We start from the raw sequence: 20,638 nt of genomic DNA on the forward strand, positions 1-20,638 counted from the left end.
CTACAGTAACGCCTAGCGATAAGTTCACCCAGCTCAAGAAGCTTAAAAGTAATATTTTGCGCTGACCTCTGAAATAGAACTCCGTCTTCGAGCCGCCGCGGTGGCTCAGCGGTTATGGTGCTCGGCTGCTGACCCAAAAGACGCGGGTTCGATCCCGGCCGCGGCGGCTAGAATTTCTTTGGAGGAGAAATTCTAGAGGCCCGTGTACTGTGCGCTGTCAGTGCACGTTAAAGAACCCCTGGTGGTTGAAATTTCCGGAGCCCTTCACTACGGCGTCTCTCATAGCCTGAGTCGCTTTGGGACGTTAAAGGGACAGTGGGGAGAGCTCTATTAATATTTTTTTATAGCAAAATCCGATAGTTTGGCATTTCATGGTTTTGTTGCCACTTGGCCGGCAGCGAAAGATGCATTTATTTCTAAGAAATTTGGATTCGAAGTTGAAAAAGTTTTTCCCGCCGCTCTGATTCAAACTTGGGATTCTCTTATGACGACACAGGACTAAGTGACGTGAAACATGACGTGCACATGACGTAACGCAGACTCCGTGATTTCTGGCCGCCAGCAGTGCGGCCTGGCAGCAGCCGAAAAGAAAGCTACCGCCGGCCGCACGTTGAAGGCATCTATCGGCTATTGCGGCCGTCGCTACAGTCACTTCGCTTACGTTTGCACCGTCGTTTTGCCAGCGTTACGATGGATCCCGTTCTCTCGAAGTCGTCAACGAAGTTCTCGCAAATAGAAACCTTTAGCATACCGTGTACCTTGTTACCGTTGGCGGAATACCGGGAGCCCGCCAGTGAGCAGGCGCTGATTGGTCCCGATGCTGCGGGCGCGCGCGTAGCTGCCGGGCACGTGGCGACATCTGGCGACGTCAAGGAGATTTGCGCATGCATTGGCTGCGCCTCAGTGATTTGTGTCTTCTCGGGTCCTAGTGTTGCTAGAATCGTGGTGGAGCAGCGTAAAGGACGGGACACAAGAAACAAGGAGGGACGTATCCCGTCCTTTGCGCTGCTCCACCACGATGCAACAGCACCAACTAGCCCAGCAACTTGCTCTTCTGTTCTTGCTAGAACCATTGGTTCTAGCAACACTGTTTTGTCCTATGACGTCACCACGTTTGTACTTGCCAGTTTGGCCTGTGTCGGCGATACCTGTATTTTGGTTCTTGCTCTTTTCTACGTTACAAGAGCTTTGTTGTCAGTATTAGTGGCGTTTTTGTAATCAGGAGCTGGTATTCTGTCGATACAAGCCAACTTCAATTTCTCCTCAGTGTACCTTTAAACCCCATAAACCAAAAGAATGGCCTGAGGGGCGAGTTGGTGCATGATGATTTGGTGCGCATGTGGTGTACCCCTCTCTTGTTAGTGTCCTTGTTGCGCCGCCGTTCAATTCCCCATAAACCAACCACAACTTCGTCTTCATCGAGCTGCGTTGCTGACAAGCTCTTACCTATACTCACTAACGAAGGAGATGTACGATTATAGCGACTTGTGCACTTTCAGTCGATGGTCGCAAAATAACTGATAATGTTATCGTGTAACGTCCGCAAACAAGCTAACGTCCGCGCTTTCCTTTGCTTCCAGTCGCGAGGGGCCGATGCTCTCGCACTGACGAACCTTTTCCTCGCACCGATCGTGCACTGTTTCGATTGGTTGCTGTTTGTCGCCCTCATTAAAGGACTGCACTTTCGGAAAAGAAGGCATTTCCACGCAAAAAGCACGAGGAAGCTGGTCGCAGAACGAAGCACTTCTGTTTATCCCCTTCTTAAAGCGCGCGCGGCAGCCAAGCGGTTCGTGAATATGGCCGCCGTAGCCAACGCCGTAGGAGCGATCTCCGCCGTGCTCCCGCTACTCTGTGTTTCGAGCAGCCCAGTGCGGCGCCCGGTTGTCCTTATTTGCTTTCCCTACTCCACTCAACTCCTTCAGTGCCATCTCTTTCTCAACGACCCGCAGCGCCTTCTTTCCATATCCATAGCAGCTAGCTCCTTCTCACTTGCACGCTGCGCGCTTTGCACAAAGGTCACTGAAAAGCTGGCTTCTCCTAACCATTTTCACGCTTGGTGGCAAAAGCCGCTTTAGCTACCTTGGAAAGCTCTGGTGGAAAAAACGCTATCAGGCACATAGCCAGAAGTTTTTTTTTTCGGGACAGGCCCAAGAGAATTTTTGTACCGCGGAGAGTGGCAAGGGGAGGGGCATGCCCAAAGAGAAACTAGAGTCTGGCGGGGAAGGGTAAGACAGCTCAATTTCGGAGAGAGAGGGGGGGGGTCATGGATGCGTGCCTGCGCCCTATATTCATACCTAGGTTCTGATTACAATGCGACGTTTATTATTAAACATTATTTGATGCCTCCCCCGGAATTTCGCGGATTCGTTTTCACAACTTATTCGACCTGCATTCGACGATAGAGCGGGTACTCCGTGCCCAGCGCTTGCGCCAACTTGCATATATCTTGCTTACAAAGAAATCCGCTATTAAGTAACAAAGAACATGTTCATATTATCTAGTTTAAATATTGGTCTATGCAAGTAGCTGATTTAAACACCGTAGCAAAATTTCCCTATACGAAAGTGACCATCCGGAAAACCTTAGAAGTTGGCAGGGGGACACGGTCAAATTAAAGCTATTTTCTGAAAAATACTTCATTACTCTTTCTTAACATTGACAACAATTTCAACAAGTGGTATACTTTTGTATTTTTATAAAATTTTGAGACCATCATTGTCACAAAGTGAAATCGCATTAAATATCGGCGTCTAGCATCGGCCACGGATATGACGGCAATAACTCTTTCTTACCGCGCTATAGGCCATCGGTCATATGTGACCGACGTTTTCAACCTGCCGGCAAAAATTCAAGACTGCACTTCGTGCGCCACCTAGTTTGCTTCTATAGCACCATTTCGTTGGTTCCAGTTTTGTTTTTTCATTTTCTAAATGAGGCGGCGACGTGAAAAATGAAACTTTGGCCGGACGTCGCCGATCGTGGCGCCCGTTTCGCCGCGCGCTCCTGAAAGGCGATGGGCTACACTGAGCACTTTTGTCGGTTCTTATGCTATTTTTTTACAGCAGTAGTGGCGAGATAGACAACCACGTAGAATGGTCTGATTTCAGTTTCGACTGCGAGACTTCGTCTCAAGAGGCCCGGTACACCAGCGCGTGCTCGCACGTGTTTCGTTTTACTGCTCGATTTGTAACTGACCGAAGTGGTATTCATTTGATGCTTGAGGGCCTTTGAAAGATACCACCAAGATATTTTGCCAGGTGCGCCAGCAGATTTTTTATTATGATGTCAAGGAAGGCCACGCCCCTTTTTCGGCGCCGTTTTGAATCTGCCGCCAAAAATTGAGCAAGCTGCGCCATCTGGATTGCTTCTGCAACACCATCTCTCTGGTTTCAGTTTTGATTTTTCTTGAGGAGGCGACGTGAACTTCGACCGGACCATGGCGACACTGTTGCGCCGCGCGCTCCTGGAAGGTGAAAAACTACACTGAGCACTTTTTTTTCTTTAGAGCAGCACTCGTGAGTTTGACAACCTCGTGGAATGGCTGGATTTCAGTTCCGATTGCGAGAAGTTTTTATTTATGCTGCGCGCTTGACTTGTAGATGATGAAAGTGGTTTTATTTGGTGTTTTAGGGCCTTTGCAACATACTACCAAGATATTTAATTTAATGCGCCAGCAGATTTTTGAATAAATGATGTCAAGGAAGGCCACACCCCCTTTTAGGGCTTTTTTTTTTTTATTAATCGAAAAAAAAAGTAGGAACTGCTAGCTCTGCAGTAAAAAAAAAGCAAGAAAAAACAAGTAGTTGTCCTCGAAATAATGGCGCCTGTAATGTGCAGCACATCTCACATCTGCTTCCACTTCATGTCCTCCACTGCTTTCTCTAGTGGCACAGCAGCCACTACAGGTTGTGTAATCGCTATGCAATTAAAGCTGAATTTGTGGTAAATCATATTTTTTTGCAAACTTTTCTATGAACTTATTGTTTTATTGAGTTCTATTTCCACCAAACAGTGCATCCCACACAGCATCTTGGCACTTTATCCTTGGTTAATGCTTCCACATTGTAAAATTTCAAGTGCAGAAAAAAACAATTTTTTAATGAGTTTTGCTCATCTGGAAAATCCAAGGAGGTGGACGATTACTTTGGAAAGCATGATAGAGAGCCACAAACACTCTGGAAGAAATCCGGAAGGAATGACCCCACTGCAAATCTCCAAAATATTTAACACTTTATATAAATTTCTGGTTGGTTTGGTACTGTACTGCTGACAAATAACGAAGGGCCAGTAAAGCTGAAGTTTGTATCTCCATGTATTCGAAACCCACTGGAAGCCTTAGTGTTTTGCCAAGAGTCTTGCATAGTTTGCCACCAAGCCCCGCTGGCAGGTAGCCCATGACAGTGGGCAAGTTGCCACCTGCGAGAGGCATCAGACAGAAGCCAACACAATCTGAGATTGGGGGTTATAGTGCTAATGCACTAAACAAGTAATAGTTTGACTCCTTGCAACAAACAGCAGTTAATAATTTGTGAAAGTCAACACAATTTGTATTTAGGACGCACAGCTGTTTCAAAGAAAAGGGCTAATTTCTACTCAATACCCGCAGTTTTGTTACTGGCTTTAGTGCCCCGGACTAATACACTTCTGATTTTCCAGCTGTAGGAAAGTCAAGAATTTATTAGCAACAAGAAAATTTTGTGCAATGACCACATCTGTACAATCCAATTGACTTCGAAGCCTAGAGGTTCCTTTCCGCACTTCCTACAGCAGCTGCAGGGGTGTTTTGGCTCTTGGCATCGTCGCTGATGCAGACCCACTTGTTGTCCACAGTCTCCTTCCACAGGGTGACCTGGAAACCGCACCACGACATTAGAAGCAGGCTCGTGAGCCAAAAGCACATCTGCCACACTGAAAGAGGTCAACTATTAATACCACTGCTGCCACTTTCACACAGCAAAATATTGCAGGGGATTTGACCTGCAAGGTGATGTTATGTGCCTTGGTGCCCACCTAAACTTTTGTAGAAATGAAGCCCCACACTAGTATAATCAATCGTAACCAAGAAATCACATGAAGTGGTTTCTTCGCTACAATGCATAAAACATTAGTATACATAGGTTACTAATGGTATCCACCTATGATCACCAGAGAATTTATAACCTAATTTCTCATGCAGTTTCGGTTTTAACAGCAAAACAATGGCCGCGAGGTCAGAGTTACGCACAGGTCACACAAGGCATGAAGAAACTGCACTATAATCGCTGCTTCATTTTAATTCAATACAACGTTAAATCCAGCCTGCCTAAAGAGCTGGAATGAAAATGAACAAGCAGAGATTTTATCTGTTTTTCATGCCTCACGTGACCCATAGGGAACTGACGTCATAGCCATCGTTCGGCAGTTGAGACCAAAATGGTAACAGCATGAGAGAAAAATAAGATTATAAATTATTTAGCGGCTACAGGCGAACACCAAGTGGTGATCCATGTATAGGAATGTCTTGTGCCACTGCAAAGAAAACATACCACCAAAATTATGTGTCTACACTCCTTTAAAGGTACCCTGCGACGTAGATAAAGCATGGGTCTTTATTCTTTGTATGCAGAGTAAGGGACATTGTCAGTCTTGAACGCACAATGAGATCACCGAAATCATGATGTTTGATATTTTAATCTTCGCTAGAAATGCTTGTTTCGAACCGATGGTGTCGCAACGCGGCGGCCATTTGTGGCAGCGGAAATGAGGTGGCATCCAGATAGGGCGCTGCCTTTCTCATTGGTTGGGCGTCCAGTTTGCATATTGTTCCTTTATACTTGCGAAATGGATCCAAAATATTATGTCTCTGAGTACTGAAAGCTTTTCGGATGCCACAAAAACTGGAAAGAAGCAGGGAAAGCGAACGAAAACTAACAAGGATACAGCTAGGGGCGACACTTTCCATTCCGCTTCAAACCTTCGTGGCGGCCAGCGCTGTTCAAAAAACGTTGGCTCAAACCAGAAAGCGCGCGCGTCGAGACCGGCCGTGACCATACCAAGACGGCAGCGAAAAAAATGCCTGTCGACACACCTTGCCCAAAATTGTGAAGAGAAAGGCTGGACAGGAGACGGGAGTCGAGTTTGGGGGGGAGGGGGGCTACTGCCGACAGCCTTCCAGTCCGACTAAAAAAGAAACTTCGGGGGGCTTCCTTTGTCCCTGACTACGGCGTCGCGTACACGGGGGGAAGACGCCGTCAAAATGAGCGGCTGTCTACAGCCCCGACAAAGCAACAACTGCATGCACGCTTCCGCTGCGTGTGCGCTAGGCGCGGTTCTGATTGGTAGCGCCCAATCTCGGTACTGGGTGAGTGAAATGGGCGAGTGAAATGCGTTTTCGCCTGAGCTTTTCATTTTGAATTTTCAGAGTGGAATAACTTTCGTTTGCGTGCTCCGATTTCAATAATTCTTTTTGCTCTGGTCCCTGGAAAGCACAGCGAATCTATTTAATGATATTAACCGGTACGGAGGAAATCATCGCAGTGCCCCTTTAACATTGCACAATAGTACCGTATTTTCCGGTGTATAAGACGCGGTTTTTTTTCAAAAATCTTGCTGGTGCGTCCTATACAAGGGTGCGTCTTATATGCGAATTTTTCGTCTTTTTTTTTTGAGAGTTCACCGATTACTCAGGAGCTTTCTTCACCGAAAAAATATCACTACCAATAACACGGTTGTAACACGGTTAATACTTCAATACCGGGACAGCCATGCACGACATTTTAGGTGACCTTTATCATGAAACGCCGGGGATGACGACTTCCAGGATCACAAACACGCGGCCGTTTTGGAGGCCCTAAGCAAAAGTAATGAGAAACGCCAAAAGATGGCGACAATCGCGCTTCTCGCCATTGTTAAAACAATTCAAAACAAGCCGGAGTTCTTTTTTAGTCACCCTTTGCAACTTTGCTCCGTGTACGTAGTGCGTGTTTCAGCCGAGTTCCCTCCAGAAATGGGTGAAGCTTTGATAGCGCATCTGAAGATGAAGACTTCGAAGGTTTCAAGTAGAAATAAAATGTTTTCGACATACAGGGAGCCCTTTCGTTTTTTCTTTCTTTTTTGCTAAAACGTGGGCGGGTATGGCGTGAGTGTTGCCTTTTTCGAACACTTAGCGTTGCTTAAGAATTGCTCACAGGTACGGTGCATTTCGCGATAGTCGCGCGAGCGTGTTTAAGCCTCACTAGCCTCACTACGTAAACTGGCATGCGTCTTATACACGGGTGCGTCCTATATACAAACTTTTTCAATGACAGCTTGCATATATGGCGGGTGCATCTTATACAAGGGTGCATCTTAGACACCGGAAAATATGGCATATGTAAACAATAGGCACCCAAGCTTTTAGCCTGCCCCTTTCAAAAGCACGCTACACACATTAGACTATTGTAAATGCTATGCGTGGCCATTTTCGGTTATTTTCTCCGCCGACAGATGAGACAAAAAGAAATTCCTACACTCAAAAGTAGATAATACGGACACAGACAAACAAAAAACGCAGGGCCAGAAAGTGTTCTTGCTGATTAAATGCTGCACCAACGCACTGCGGCTGACCCTCACATGCCGCTTCGGTGAAAGAAAAGCGCAGCAGTGTTAGCGGGTTGGCATGGCAGCCAGTGCACTGAAAGTGCACATTTGGCCATAATGTGCAAGTGATGAAGCAATGCTACCAGCAAAAACAAGAGAAGGTGGTTTTGTAGTGGCGATGGCAGCCGAGGTTTGGAATATACATCACAAACATGACTTGCTGCAAGTTTCGGTTCGAAATGGTGGAAGAAAATAAGTTCATCTGCATGCAGTGTTCTGCAACACTTCACTTTATGCATAAACTTTTTTGGTTTGGTTTGGTTTTATGAAGTTTAACGTCCTAAAGCGACTGAGGCTATGAGAGACGCCGTAGTGGAGGTATCCGGAAATTTCGACCACCTGGGGTTCTTTAACATGCACTGACATCGCACAGCACACGGGCCTCTAGAATTTCTCCTCCAAAGAAATTCAATCACTGCGGCCGGGATGGAACCCGCGTCTTTCGGGTCAGCAGCCGAGCACCATAACCACTGAGCCACCGCGGGAGGCTCCTCTCGCATATGCGCAGGCAGGAGTGATGACAAACAAGATGGCCTCGGCTCCAAGAACAGTCGGACCGCTTAGTTTCAGTTACGCTTTTCTGAGCTTTGTGGCAGCCCACAGTGATGGCAGCTCAACCAGCCAGTATCAACTAGTCAACCTACCTCAATGTCCCCAGATCAGTTTTTTTTAAACCCTAACCAAACTGAGCATCATTCAGAAGCCTAATATCAGACAAACACGTTCTTACATAAAATTTTAACCTGTTATAATGAGCTCAAAGCCGACAAACAGAAATAGTGCATGCTGACATACCGAGCACACTGACAGCACACAGCACTGCACAAGAACAAGAGGAGCAGTTCTAATAAACTGCTCAAACTGATTGAAATGGCAGGACTGACCTTGTTGTCACCTCCAGACACAGCCAGAATGTTTCCAGTGACAGACCACGACACGTGCCAGATGACATCATCAAAGGTGGAAAGCACCTGCAAAGCACAGGCAGTGCACACATCAGCATTGATGACAAGGACAACAGAACAACTTCTAGCTGCTTACACCCTTGTGGCCAGGCAATGCCTCTCCTACCAAGTGCTTGTTTCTCCATTCCTACCAGTGCACTAGATCGTGCTAATGGGCATATTCACCGCAAATGTTCCTGCTGAGTAAAGTAGTCAACAGATTTTTTTCCAATAATTTGGGCATGCACGCACCTCATAGAAACATATATACATTCACTACCAATATTTACGACAGAGTCCAAAATAGAGGCCAGCCATACTGTGGAGGTAGTTACTAAACCAAAAGTTTGTTTTTTTATCTAACAGATGCGAGCAAGCATTGCTGTCAACAAACCAGCCCCACCCCGATGGACACCATACTGGATTCTGATAGGAGTCAGTGCGATGGACTGGCTTGGATAGGCTATGGCTCTGTGTTGCCATAGAGGTCAGCGTTTATAGGTACTTCTGTTTCGAGACACTCCCACCAGAGTCGGGAGCGACTTGTTCCCAGGCAGTAAGAGGGCACCGCAGCTGAAGTCTGCGCAGTTATGGCTGTCGTGCGGAGCAAGCAACAGCGCACATTTCATTGGTTATGATGGTAAAATTTTTTGCTCAGAGTCAAGTTTTTGCTTTCTTTACACTATATCCCAATCATGGCTTTCAAAAAGTTAGTCGTTCTCCTTCAATTGTCAAATTGCTTTCCTTATTGAACTCCCGAGAGTTAACGTTCAAAAGGCGACAAGGAGATAGATGCAGTTTATACCAGCATGTAGCTGTTATATTTTGCCAATGCACCTTAGCAAAGGGCTATTATAAAAAATGCGCTTCCCTGCGACTTCCTCACAACTGGAGGATCTCTCAAGGTTGATATACTTTCGATGTTGACTTCAGAACTGAAGCCTGGAGAGACTCGAGAAATGTATTTTCTATAAAGCAGAAAAGAGGGGCAGCGTTTATCTAGTGTTTCATTCAAAACGAATGAAAATGAATCAATTGAGAATGCATTCAGTCAGGTGCCCGCAACACTAATGAATTTACAGCCCAACCAACTCATTCTACTGCAATTTTTGCAGAAGTAAAATGGAAAAAAAAAACGTCCACACAATGAGATCGCAACAGAACAAAAATGCATAGCCGGGGCTACCTTCCCTAAAGACTCCGGGAGAATGAGCGACCTGTGACTACCTCTCAAAGGAAGTAATAAACTGAGGTGCTATCTCAATTTTTAGTTCTAACAGCGCTTGCATGCTGCCATTTATTTTTCATGATCGTGTTTGCGCATCATACTAGCTAGGTACAACCCTACATTAAAAATTGCACATTTAAACAAGGGAATATCTTGTCCAACGCAACAATGATGGCCCTATCAAAGCAGTGTTTAAGGAATATTCCTGATAAGCAGCAATGTAAATAAGAAACCGGGGCATTGAGCATATTTAAAAAACGTAGCCAGGAAATCTATGCATGGAGCTACTCTGGTCTGACACGCTACTTGACAAGCAAGCGCCTTTAAAATTTTTCCGCAACACACCAAAACTCACGGCGTCCCACATTAAATTATGAACACACCTGTAACAGATGTTAGGATGGAAAATGCAGCAGATGCACGACCTTGCTATATGACAGAGCATATGCTGTGGTAGCAAAAAAAATATGACAACCTGAAAAACTCTTAGTCACCTGATAGTACAGTCACGCTTAATTGAAGTAGTGCCTTGCTGTCAAAGGTTGCAAAACAAACATTGTGCAACAGATCTCGGAGCTCCCTATGCAAGCACTATGCTGGCTACTAGCAGGTGGCCATTGTTTAGATAGCTCAACCCTCAATCGCAGCGCTGTGGTGGAAAGGACAACGGCAGGCCGGCTCCTCCCTATGGGCATGCCGGGGTGTTTCAAAACAGAAGTGTAGAAATTGATAGAGGTAGCCCACAAAGAAGGCTGCCCTGGCTCGCACATCGCATCTGAAACAAAACAGCAGTGCCATACACCGTGGCTTAGACAATGCTACGCCGCCCGTAATGTGCGGCAGGCAGGGGACAGGTGGGGGCACATGGGGATGGGGGTGCACTCTTCCATTCACTTCCTTCAGTGGGTTTCCACTCGGTCATCGTGAGCCGTTGCTCTGTTCTCGTTTCGAGCAACACACTTTGCGGCGTGACTCTGGCTCAAATGCATTCTAAGACTGCTTGTAAAAGGAATGTGGAAAAAGGCAAAGTTCCAGATTTCCGAAACCTGTTTAGGTTCATTTTTGGGCTGCTCGATTATTCAAACCACTTCTCGAGTCCTGCAGAGTCCAAAAATTGGTCAGCGACTGTATAAGCTGCGAGTGATGCAGCAGGCCACAAGGGACTTGTGTCAGCATCAACATCTTGACGTACCAAAAGCAATGACAACAGCAGACCTAAGCGATGAAGGCGCTGAAGGACTTTGGCCACAGACCGTGAGGCAGTACCATCATCACAGCCCACACGATGTCCAAGAAGTTTATCCTTTGCCATACCAGCAGTGGCAGCTCACCTGGAAGTTCCATGAGGTCAGATTGGTGCTGGTCCAGAGGATGACGCGCCGGTCCTGGGAGCAGGATGCAATTGTGCTCTGGGCCTCGAGACCAGGAGACGGGGCCCAGGCAACGTCACGCACCCAGTCTGAGTGAGCCTCCAGCTTGTGCTCCTCCACCCACTTGGACTCTGCCTCTCTGCAGCGACAGACAGCAACAGTTTCCAGAGACCAGCCAAGACTAGCCAAAACACACTATATTTTGCACTGAAGTATTTTTGCATCTTCAGTAAAATAGTGATGTGCAAATTGCAGGTGTGCAAATAGTGGTTTCTTGGTTTGAACTGAATATTAATTTTCTTTGAATAATTTCAAAGAGAATATGTTGAACATTGGCATAAAAAAATAGGTTGACTAGCACAATAAGCACTTTTCAAATCTTACTTTTTTAACACTCAAGGCCATTACATGAAAAAAGGAAGAGAACATTGAAGTTTTGTCAAACTCATAGAAGCTGTGTGGATTTTCTGTAAAAATTGCCATCAGAAATTGGGGGAGTGGACCTACATGCAGTGCAGACACATTTGTGGCGTGCAATAACTATGTGGGGCCTCAGAGTACTGCTCTTAATTGAAATTTTGTCACTGCGCGACTTGCTTTTAAGCAGACACTCCACCACATCTGCTATGTGTACACACCGCAGCCAGCACCACCCTGCGTTGAGCGTCTGAAAGGGGCATCCATCTCCATGGTCCTCGTGGTAGCACCCCTTCGTGCTCACGCCATCACACTTGATTAGTGAATTCCACACAAAGAAGAGACTACAGCAGCTGCAGTAAGCTCAGGCTCGTCCCGTGGAAGGGTGGACACAGACACCAGCCCGCACAGATCTGGGTGCCGCACTTCCACCTGCTTGCATCTGCAGCTCAAGCATACGTGCAGGCACGCAAGCATGCTGCGCGTACAGCTAGGAAGTGCCCATAGCGTGGGGGCATTGGCTGTGCATGCATCAGGAAGCCATCCCGGAGGAGGTAGTCTGAACCAAAATCGCCTGAGACAAGTGTTCGAAATAGTATTCTAGGGACAAATACGTCCATATTTCCACTACCAAACATTCGGACTTCACTACTCTGCCTAACATTCGAAATTAGCGAATATTCGCACAACCTCTACTGGAAACAACAGCCTAACCTCACCTGCCCCACCACTGCACCGCTCTTACACATCCAACCACCACAGGCAGGAAGCTACTATACTCACGAGAATTTCCAGATCTTCACCAGGTTGTCACAACCACCAGTGACAAAGCGCTTCAGAGCCTTTGGGTCCTCGGCAGAAGCCTCAGCAGATGTCTTGGTCTGAGCAGGCGCCCAGCTGACTGCATTGCAACCAATCTGCAGAGGATAAGAGTCTTAAAAAAGGAGCTTCAGGTAAGACTGCCCCAAAACGAATTCTGGGCACACTCTGCCAGAGAGAAGAAAACTCAAGATATCAATGGGCACTCCACGCTGCCAAACAGACTGCCCTCAGTCAGGGGCTTATATAAGCACACTGCCCCGAGTACCAGGCACTGTACACTCCACGAAGAAGTCTGTTAGATATGTTGCTCTTAAGTGCCAATTGCACGTAGCTGCCATATGTGGCTGAACTAACGAACTATGCAGTGCTTAGTCAAAGACAGTCTGGCATTCATGACTTGCTCAGAGTTTGTCAATAATTATGACAGCACAATGGCAGCTATACATGTACTACTTCCTATTCCATTTTTTCCCCTTCATTCCTCTACGAAGCGATAAATACCAGTCGGCAGTGACCCATTTGTCAAGTCTGTCTGCGTCTTGCCTCTGTACTGCTGTTTTTGTTTTGGCTAACTACAAAAAGGCCAGGCCAGCTGTATACCATCATTCTCTAAGCGGTGCGGGCCGGGCTCTATTATTTTACTTTCCTTTTAGACAGCCCACCCTAACACATGTATACCATCATTAGCATTCAAAAGGCCTGTAGAAATTCAAACAGTATTGAGACAGCATTAAGACTGATTCGCCTTATGGCACACACTGACAAGTAATATCAAGGGTCACACCTGCTTTCCACACTACAAAGCACAGCAAAACTGACTAAAAAATGACTGAATTAGTTCCACAACAACAGCCGCTCACTAACCTCGACCCTGATGGGGCTAAAAGCTTTCTCACTTGCACAGCAGAAGTGAAGTAATATTTTCAAAAACCCAACTAACATTCTGCAGATAACTGCTGCTTTTGCATGTCAATTCATGTCAATATTCAAAGCACATGTCACTTGAAAATAGCAAATCGTTAATATACTCATGCATCTATAGCCATTGGCCAATAGCATTTTACATGACCCATTGGCCAATAGCATTTTACATGACCTCCCAAATCTTGCTGCCTTGCTAGTGTAGACAGATAACCACACATAGTGCAATATCTTATTAATGTTTTCCAGGCACTAATTTGTCTACCTACACCATGAAATGTTAAGAGCCGAGAAGGTTCATAGCTCAGCCAAGTGGCTGAATGTGGTCACGAACACTGCACCTACCGTGTGGGCGTTGTTGATCTTCTGACTTTCCCAGGAACCATCTCCCGAAGTGCTCACGATGGACACTGCGCCATCAGAGCTCCCACAAGCAAGCATCAATCCGAACTCATGGGGTGCCCAACAGATGGAGTTGACTGCAAGTGTAAAAGATTAAATGTACTGCAGCAGAGGGCATCTGACAGGCCAGGGTTGCCAGGTTTGGAGACTTCTCACCAAACTGGCTACTTTTAGAAGCATCTAGCAACTAAAGTTTTAGGTTGGCAACTTAGCTACTCCACGACTACATTTTTCGCTAACAATTTGTATCCTGCTGGGTGGCACATGCCAGCCCAGTGGCCCAGCTGTACGGTGCTGAGAACTAAAACTCCTGTTAAAACTTCAGGCCACATGGTTTCTTCTTCAGCTATTTAGATGGACACTGGAATCCTTGAAAGCCAAAAGGCTTTGAAAGGCGGAGACAAAGGCTCGCCTTAGAGATTAATCGCTTCTGGGGAACTCTACGCGTCCCAGTGCGCAGCTCAAAAGCTAACCGTAGCCTGAAAAACTGACTAAGGCTGTCCACTGTGCCTTGAATACTTACGAACTGCACTTGGCAAACAGCCAGTTTTTGCAATAGAAAGCAGCAAAAAGAAATCGCAGGAGAAAAAAAGCAGCAGAAACAGGCACACTGAATCATGCCCTTGTTTACAGAGCACTGAAGAAATCGCATGCAAAAAAAAACAGTCATGCATAACAATAGAGCAGTGTAAAAATCTTACTAGAACCACAGAAAGTTTCTGGTAGATCTGTTTTCTTTCCCAAGTGATTCAACTTATATGATACGTACAGGAATTAAAAACGCTGTGGACCACGGACAAAGTCGTCCTGCTTTGGCGAGGACAAAATTCGTCCGGTAACTTTTCCACTCCTTTCAGATGTGCCTCGTTCGCTTCCGTGCCTGTCTTATGGTATTTGTTTATATTTTATTTGAGTAGCAGCGCTCTTTGAGCTATTTGTAGCCGCTGTTGTCCTGCATCCTGCATGAATTTCTAGCGATGTCTCTGCGTCTGAGAACGTTTTTGGATACTTTTACGATTTGTGTGGCTGTTTTTTTTTTTTTTAAGTTTAGGAACTGGCAACCCTGCCACAGACATACCTGAGGAATCGTGGTTCTTGAACTCTTCCAGTTTGGACCAGACGCCGTCGGTCTCCTTCCACAAGATCACCTTGCGGTCGTACGAGCAGGAGGCCAGGACCGTGCCGAACATGGGGTGTGCCCAGGCGATCTGCCACACTGGTCCCTCGTGGCCCTTCAGGTCGGCCACCAGCTTCTGCGTCCCGTTGCGGATGTCGAACACCTTGACGGAACGGTCCGAAGAGCAGGTCGCCAGTCGGATGCCGTAGTAGTCCATTTGGGCGTCGTGCTGGATACAAAATATGCGCTCAAGGAAACCTCCACATGGCAGGCGAAAAACGAAATGCGCCTTACAATCATGTCCTCGTGCGCGGTGTCGATGGTCTGCAGTAGGGACACCTGAAAAATGACCATAACCGCATTTGAAAGAACGCACAGTGACGTGCTGCCAACTAGCAGTTGGCAGTAGACTGCCAGGTTTCGTGAATGAACTAGGCCTAATATGAATCGCTGCCTCACGTGCCCTAACGCAAATTTGACCAAAACGAACGCTCTACAAGACAAGGCAAAAGGTCTCGACGGAATTACCATGTTTCCAAGTTTGTAGGCACCGGTTCCCAAACTGCAAGGCTGGCGAGCTCGCAAGCACACGACGCGTTGCAAGGGCGCTCCGGAGCACCGCCACCGGCGGGTCGAGGAACTGCGGAGAGTACGAAATCCCGGAGTTACGGCACGATATCCGAAGGCGCCGTACCAGGCACTCACGTCTGGTGGGCACCACGGCAAAAAGAGAGAAACGACCTACCACGGAACCAATGAGGTGCCTAGACCAGGACGCCTGCCCGGGCCGGGTCTTCGGTAGCAGGCGGTGCCGGCACGACCGAGGTTCTGCAGCGGTGGAACGATTTGAGCGTGCGTGCTCGCGTGCTTGCGCCGGAACGTGGCACTGCTGGCGCGTTCCACGCGCGGAGCGTTATAGCATCGTCTTTCTCGGCGCTAAATACGTCTGGAGCAGCAAAAATAAATTTTTACATCATCATTATCTGATGCAGCCTCTGGTTGGATGGCTACTCCTGGACCCATCGTGGAAAAAAAAAAAAAAAAAATGCCTGGACCGGTGCGGGGTGCACATGCAGTGCTCCCTGCCTTTCCGCTCTTGTTTATGGCAACGTTTCGATGGAGGCGACGCGCGAAATGCGCCCGTGTGCTTGCGATGTCAGTGCACGTTAAAAGATCCCCGATATTATCCCGAAGCCCTCCAATACGTGCCATCTCTTCCTTTCTTCTTTTAATCCCACCTTCGTACCTACCCTCTAGGCGCGGTTGATGAGGTGTCCACCGAAAAATGAGACAGTTACTGAGCAACTCCTGAAAACCGAAACCAATACACTGTCAGAGCGCTCGAGCAGCGCACCGGAGTCATTTACGAACGGCCTAAGGTTCGAAACAAATATTGCATGCACATTCATATGCATCATATACCATGCCAGGCAGCGGCGGTTGTAATTCAAATGCTCAACCAAGCACTCCATTACAGCTCTTTCCGGCGAATAAAATGTTTTAAAATCAATTACAGACGACTGTGCAGGCAGAATCAATATAAAAGAGAACACTTAGTTTGCGTGCGATGAAAAAGTGCCCGAAAGTAAAACAGTAAATATCTAGAAAAACTGCGTTGCTTCGCACGCATTGCGCAACGTAACGTAGCACGTGTGCCCATGCCGTATATATTCGCTAAAGGAACGCGCCGCATGTTTTTCTACTACTTTAAAACCAGTCAAGTTTTATACAATGTCGAACACATCTTACTGGAAATAAAAAAAAGGGTGAAGCTCCGCCCACATTCGCGACAACCGCGCAGAATTCGACAAAAAATAGTCCATCTAAACATTCTACCACCTAATCAGAAGCTGTGCCTAGCACGAGACGCGGACGAAAAGGGATGCAAGCACGTGTTGGGACGCCTCCTCGAGGCGACTGAATCGAGGCGTTGGTTGGGAGCCAGCCGTATTTACGCCGCCGCAGTGGCTATGGCGCTCGGACGTTAAAGAACGTTAAAAAACCCCAGGTGGTCGAAATTTCCGAAGTCCTTCACTACGGTGTCCCTCGTAGCCCAGAGTCGCTTTGGGACGTTAAACCCCCGTAAACCAATAAGACAATCTAAGCAAAAATTATAAGCTCTAAAATTCAGATACCTGGATGAAAAACCTAGCGTAGTACTACAGGACGCCAGGAACCAGGGCTCCCCCATAGCTCCGCCGTTGAAAGTACACAACATGGCGATAGCTGCACTACATCGCACAGCACGGCGCTTTTCCATTTCGCCTGCACCGAAAGGCAGCCACGATTTAATATCGTGTCCTTGGACTCTCAAACCACCGCGGCAGGTTACCACAAGCGCGCTTCTCTCAAGACTGGCCGTTCCACGACCGGCTCTGGAATCAAACATGGCCGAGAGGGCTCCCTCCCATTAATTACGCAACGCAGTTATATATATTTTAAAATCTTTATTAGCAAAAACTGCAAACCGTAGAAGCATCATGCGAAAATGTCCCGTGAAGTTTTCTCCGCCCCACACCTGCAAAAAAATAAAAAAAGGATAATTAGCACACTCAAGCAAACAATGGCAATACTTGTGCAAGATTTGGCAATAAGTTGTCAGATATGTACTGGATCTCCTCAAAATTCGTCAGTCCGCCCGTACAAGTTCATCACTATGGCCTATTTATTGTAGGCCAACAGAACAGACTTCAAGTAGGACCTCACCTCGGAGGGTGCTGCTGGCGCCCTTCCGTCGGGATGTCGCTGCTGCGAGGACAAAGAAGACGCATTAGGCGGCAAAATGAGCTAGCAATCTCGACGCAGCAAGTATTCACATTGAAAACGGATCATTCACGTATTAACAAGACTCGCACAAGCAGCTAGCACAAGAGCAAGCTCGAAAGCTTTTGTTCCCCACCGCCCCGAAAACCACGTGGCGCTGGAACATGCCAACATTAACATCGCTTCTGGGCCCGAGGCATTAACAAATGGTCACGAGTTCATAAGACACTTCATAGGGCTTCTACTAGCTTTCCTCATCAAATGTATGCCCTCAAAAACTACTCACGCAAAGGCAGTAAGGAGCTCAACAGAACTTCTGCGTACGCGCACACACAACCGACGCCAACGAGATCAGCCAAGCAAGTGGAGAGCGCCGCCGCCGCGTGATGCCGTGAGGCCACGAGCATAGAGTTTAAGGCCACGAGATCACGCGAGATCACGCGAAGTGGACAAATGACATGACAAATGGCATGAAGTGGTTAATGATGATGATAGTTGACCTTGATGATGTACGAAACGCAGAGAAAGCGGTCCTCGACTACTGTACCAAAATTTGCCCCCCCCACCCCCCATCGCTCTCCGCACCTTGCGTTCCTCCCATGTTTTTCTTCGCAATTTTCCTGCCTCCGTGGTAGAGTCGTAGAGGGCTCACTTGTCCGGAGGGCGCGTGATGGCGCTGCTGGTATCATTGCTTTAAACCATAGAGTTTCTTACTATTACCTAGAGGGAAAGCTGGCGGCGCTGCACTTCAGCCACCATGGACGCCCAAAGCATCATGGGGCGGTGAGCTACTTGTTGCGAGACAGTCGTAGTTTTTGTGGAGCATTGAGTGGCACTACTAAGACGTTTTATTCCGAAAACGCTGTTCGTTTGTGCGCAGACGACTTTCGCGCGAACACAGTGTGCAAAACCCATAGTAGTGAAAACACGACGACACACAACGCCAATAAAAGGTTTCACTTTTCCGGAATGCCATTAAAAAACCTCTTATAGTATTTAAGCAACAACATCTTTTTTGAAAACATATTTACTTTTAAAAGTGCGCCCATTAATTACGAAATATTAGTTTTTATTGTGTTCATTACTTGGCCAATAGGAGAGCGAGTCGTCTCTTATTTTGGGCAAACTTTGCACTTAAATGCTTTTCTGCTCGTTTGTTGCAATCATTAGACAAGATATTGAATGTTAGGACGTTTGTAGTTATCAAACAGCTTTATTTTTCTATTATTTTTTGGCCAAAAGTTGCAGTTCCGCAACAAGTAGCTCACCGCCCCATGATGCTTTGAGCGCCCATGTTGGCTGAAGTCATGGAGGTGCTGAAGTCAACGTTTCTAGATAAAGACAGTTCTTTCCTTCCTCCATGCAGTTGGGAAACTCTCTCCGGGTATGCGGCCCCTTTCTGTCGCCGATTTCATCTCAAAGAGATGCGAGCGCCATCTCTTGGCTGGTGGGAGTACCGCGTTTGTTTTCTATGGCCTCCGTGACCAGCTCAAGCATCGGTACCCTAACACTGCGCTTGATCTCAGAGGCCACGATTTCTCTTCACCGCCGCGGCGCCCATTGACTGCGCTTGGTCACTGTTTGCTGCGCGAATGATTAACGTTAGTTCGCGCCTCGCATCGTCTGCGCCGGGGGCGGCTGCTTCTAGCCTCGCTCATCTACGAATTGCGAAGTCCGCGTGCGCTCCACGTCTGGGGTACGTGAGGGCAGAATGCTCGAGGCTGTAAATATCGGAGAAAACTGGAAGCCCTTCTTTCCGCGGTTTAGAGAAACATGACGTACCGCTTGCCTCCTCGTAGTTTATGTTGATAATATTCCTCGGGTGGGTAATATTCCTTCGTTGTTTTTTTTAACGGACGCGAGCCATCTCCTTCCAGCAACCCTCAAGCTGGGAGTAGCAGACGACGCGCTCATCCTAAAGCGACCGCAGCGCCACCGCCTAGACGGCGATCGCGAGGAGCCGCTCTGCTCCCTGGCTCGCCGGCGCAGTTTCCCAACTGTCTATCTAAAAACGTTGGCTGAAGTCATAGAGTTTCTTACTACTACCTAGAGGGAAAGCTGGCGGCGCTGCACTTCAGCCAACATGGACGCTCAAAGCATCATGGGGCGGTGAGCTACTTGTTGCGGCACAGTCGTAGTTTTTCGGGAACACAGAGTGGCAGTACTGAGATGTTTCATTCCGAAAACGCTGTTCGTGTGTGCGCAGACGACTTTCGCGCAAACGCAGTGTGCAAAAGCCATAGTAGTGAAGACGCGACGACACACGACGCCAATAAAAGGTTTTACTCTTCCGAAATGCCATTAAAAAACCTGTTAAAGTATCTAAACAACAACATTTTTTCTGAAAACATATTTACTTTTAAAAGTGCGCCCATTAATTACGAAATATTAGTTTTTTTAGTGTTCATCACTTGGCCAATAGGAAAGCTAGTCATGTCTTATTTTAGGCAAACTTTGCACTTAAATGCTTTTCTGCTCGTTTGTTGCAATCATTAGACAAGATATTGAATGTTAGGACGTTTGTAGCTATCAAACAGCTTTATTTTTTTATTATTTTTTGGCCAGAAGTTGCAGTTCCGCAACAAGTAGCTCACCGCCCCATGATGCTTTGAGCGCCCATGGTGGCTGAGGTGGTCACGTGGGGTCTCCATGCAAACTCCCATAGACGGCTTGCCAGCTTTCCCTCTAGGTAATAGTAAGAAACTCTATGGCTGAAGTGGTCTCGAGGGGTCGCCATGCAAACTCCCATCATAGAGTTTCTTACTACTACCTAGAGGGAAAGCTGGCGGCGCTGCACTTCAGCCAACATGGACGCTCAAAGCATCATGGGGCGGTGAGCTACTTGTTGCGGCACAGTCGTAGTTTTTCGGGAACACAGAGTGGCAGTACTAAGGCGTTTCATTCCGAAAACGTAGTTCGTGTGTGCGCAGACGACTTTCGCGCGAACGCAGTGTGCAAAAGCCATAGTAGTGAAGACGCGACGACACACGACGCCAATAAAAGGTTTTACTCTTCCGAAATGCCATTAAAAAACCTC

At 47.2% G+C, this 20,638-nt stretch overlaps 1 protein-coding gene across 1 annotated transcript; it reads right to left on the reverse strand.

The window, feature by feature from the left end:
* Nucleotides 1-4,657: 4,657 nt before the first annotated feature.
* On the reverse strand, nucleotides 4,658-18,008 carry LOC149341161 (protein SEC13 homolog). The gene is made up of 12 exons (XM_089543064.1): nucleotides 17,888-18,008; nucleotides 17,545-17,586; nucleotides 17,307-17,356; nucleotides 15,584-15,666; nucleotides 15,367-15,478; nucleotides 15,133-15,177; nucleotides 14,800-15,067; nucleotides 13,665-13,798; nucleotides 12,360-12,493; nucleotides 11,121-11,298; nucleotides 8,502-8,588; nucleotides 4,658-4,849 (listed from the first exon to the last, which is right to left on the reverse strand). The coding sequence occupies exons 1-12, from the start codon at nucleotides 18,006-18,008 to the stop codon at nucleotides 4,739-4,741; spliced, it is 1,365 nt and encodes a 454-aa protein (XP_089399190.1). The 3' UTR covers nucleotides 4,658-4,738.
* Nucleotides 18,009-20,638: the final 2,630 nt, after the last annotated feature.

Source organism: Amblyomma mixtum, chromosome 5 (assembly GCF_055824585.1).
Source record: "Amblyomma mixtum isolate Tamu chromosome 5, ASM5582458v1, whole genome shotgun sequence".
Lineage (NCBI taxonomy): Eukaryota > Metazoa > Arthropoda > Arachnida > Ixodida > Ixodidae > Amblyomma > Amblyomma mixtum.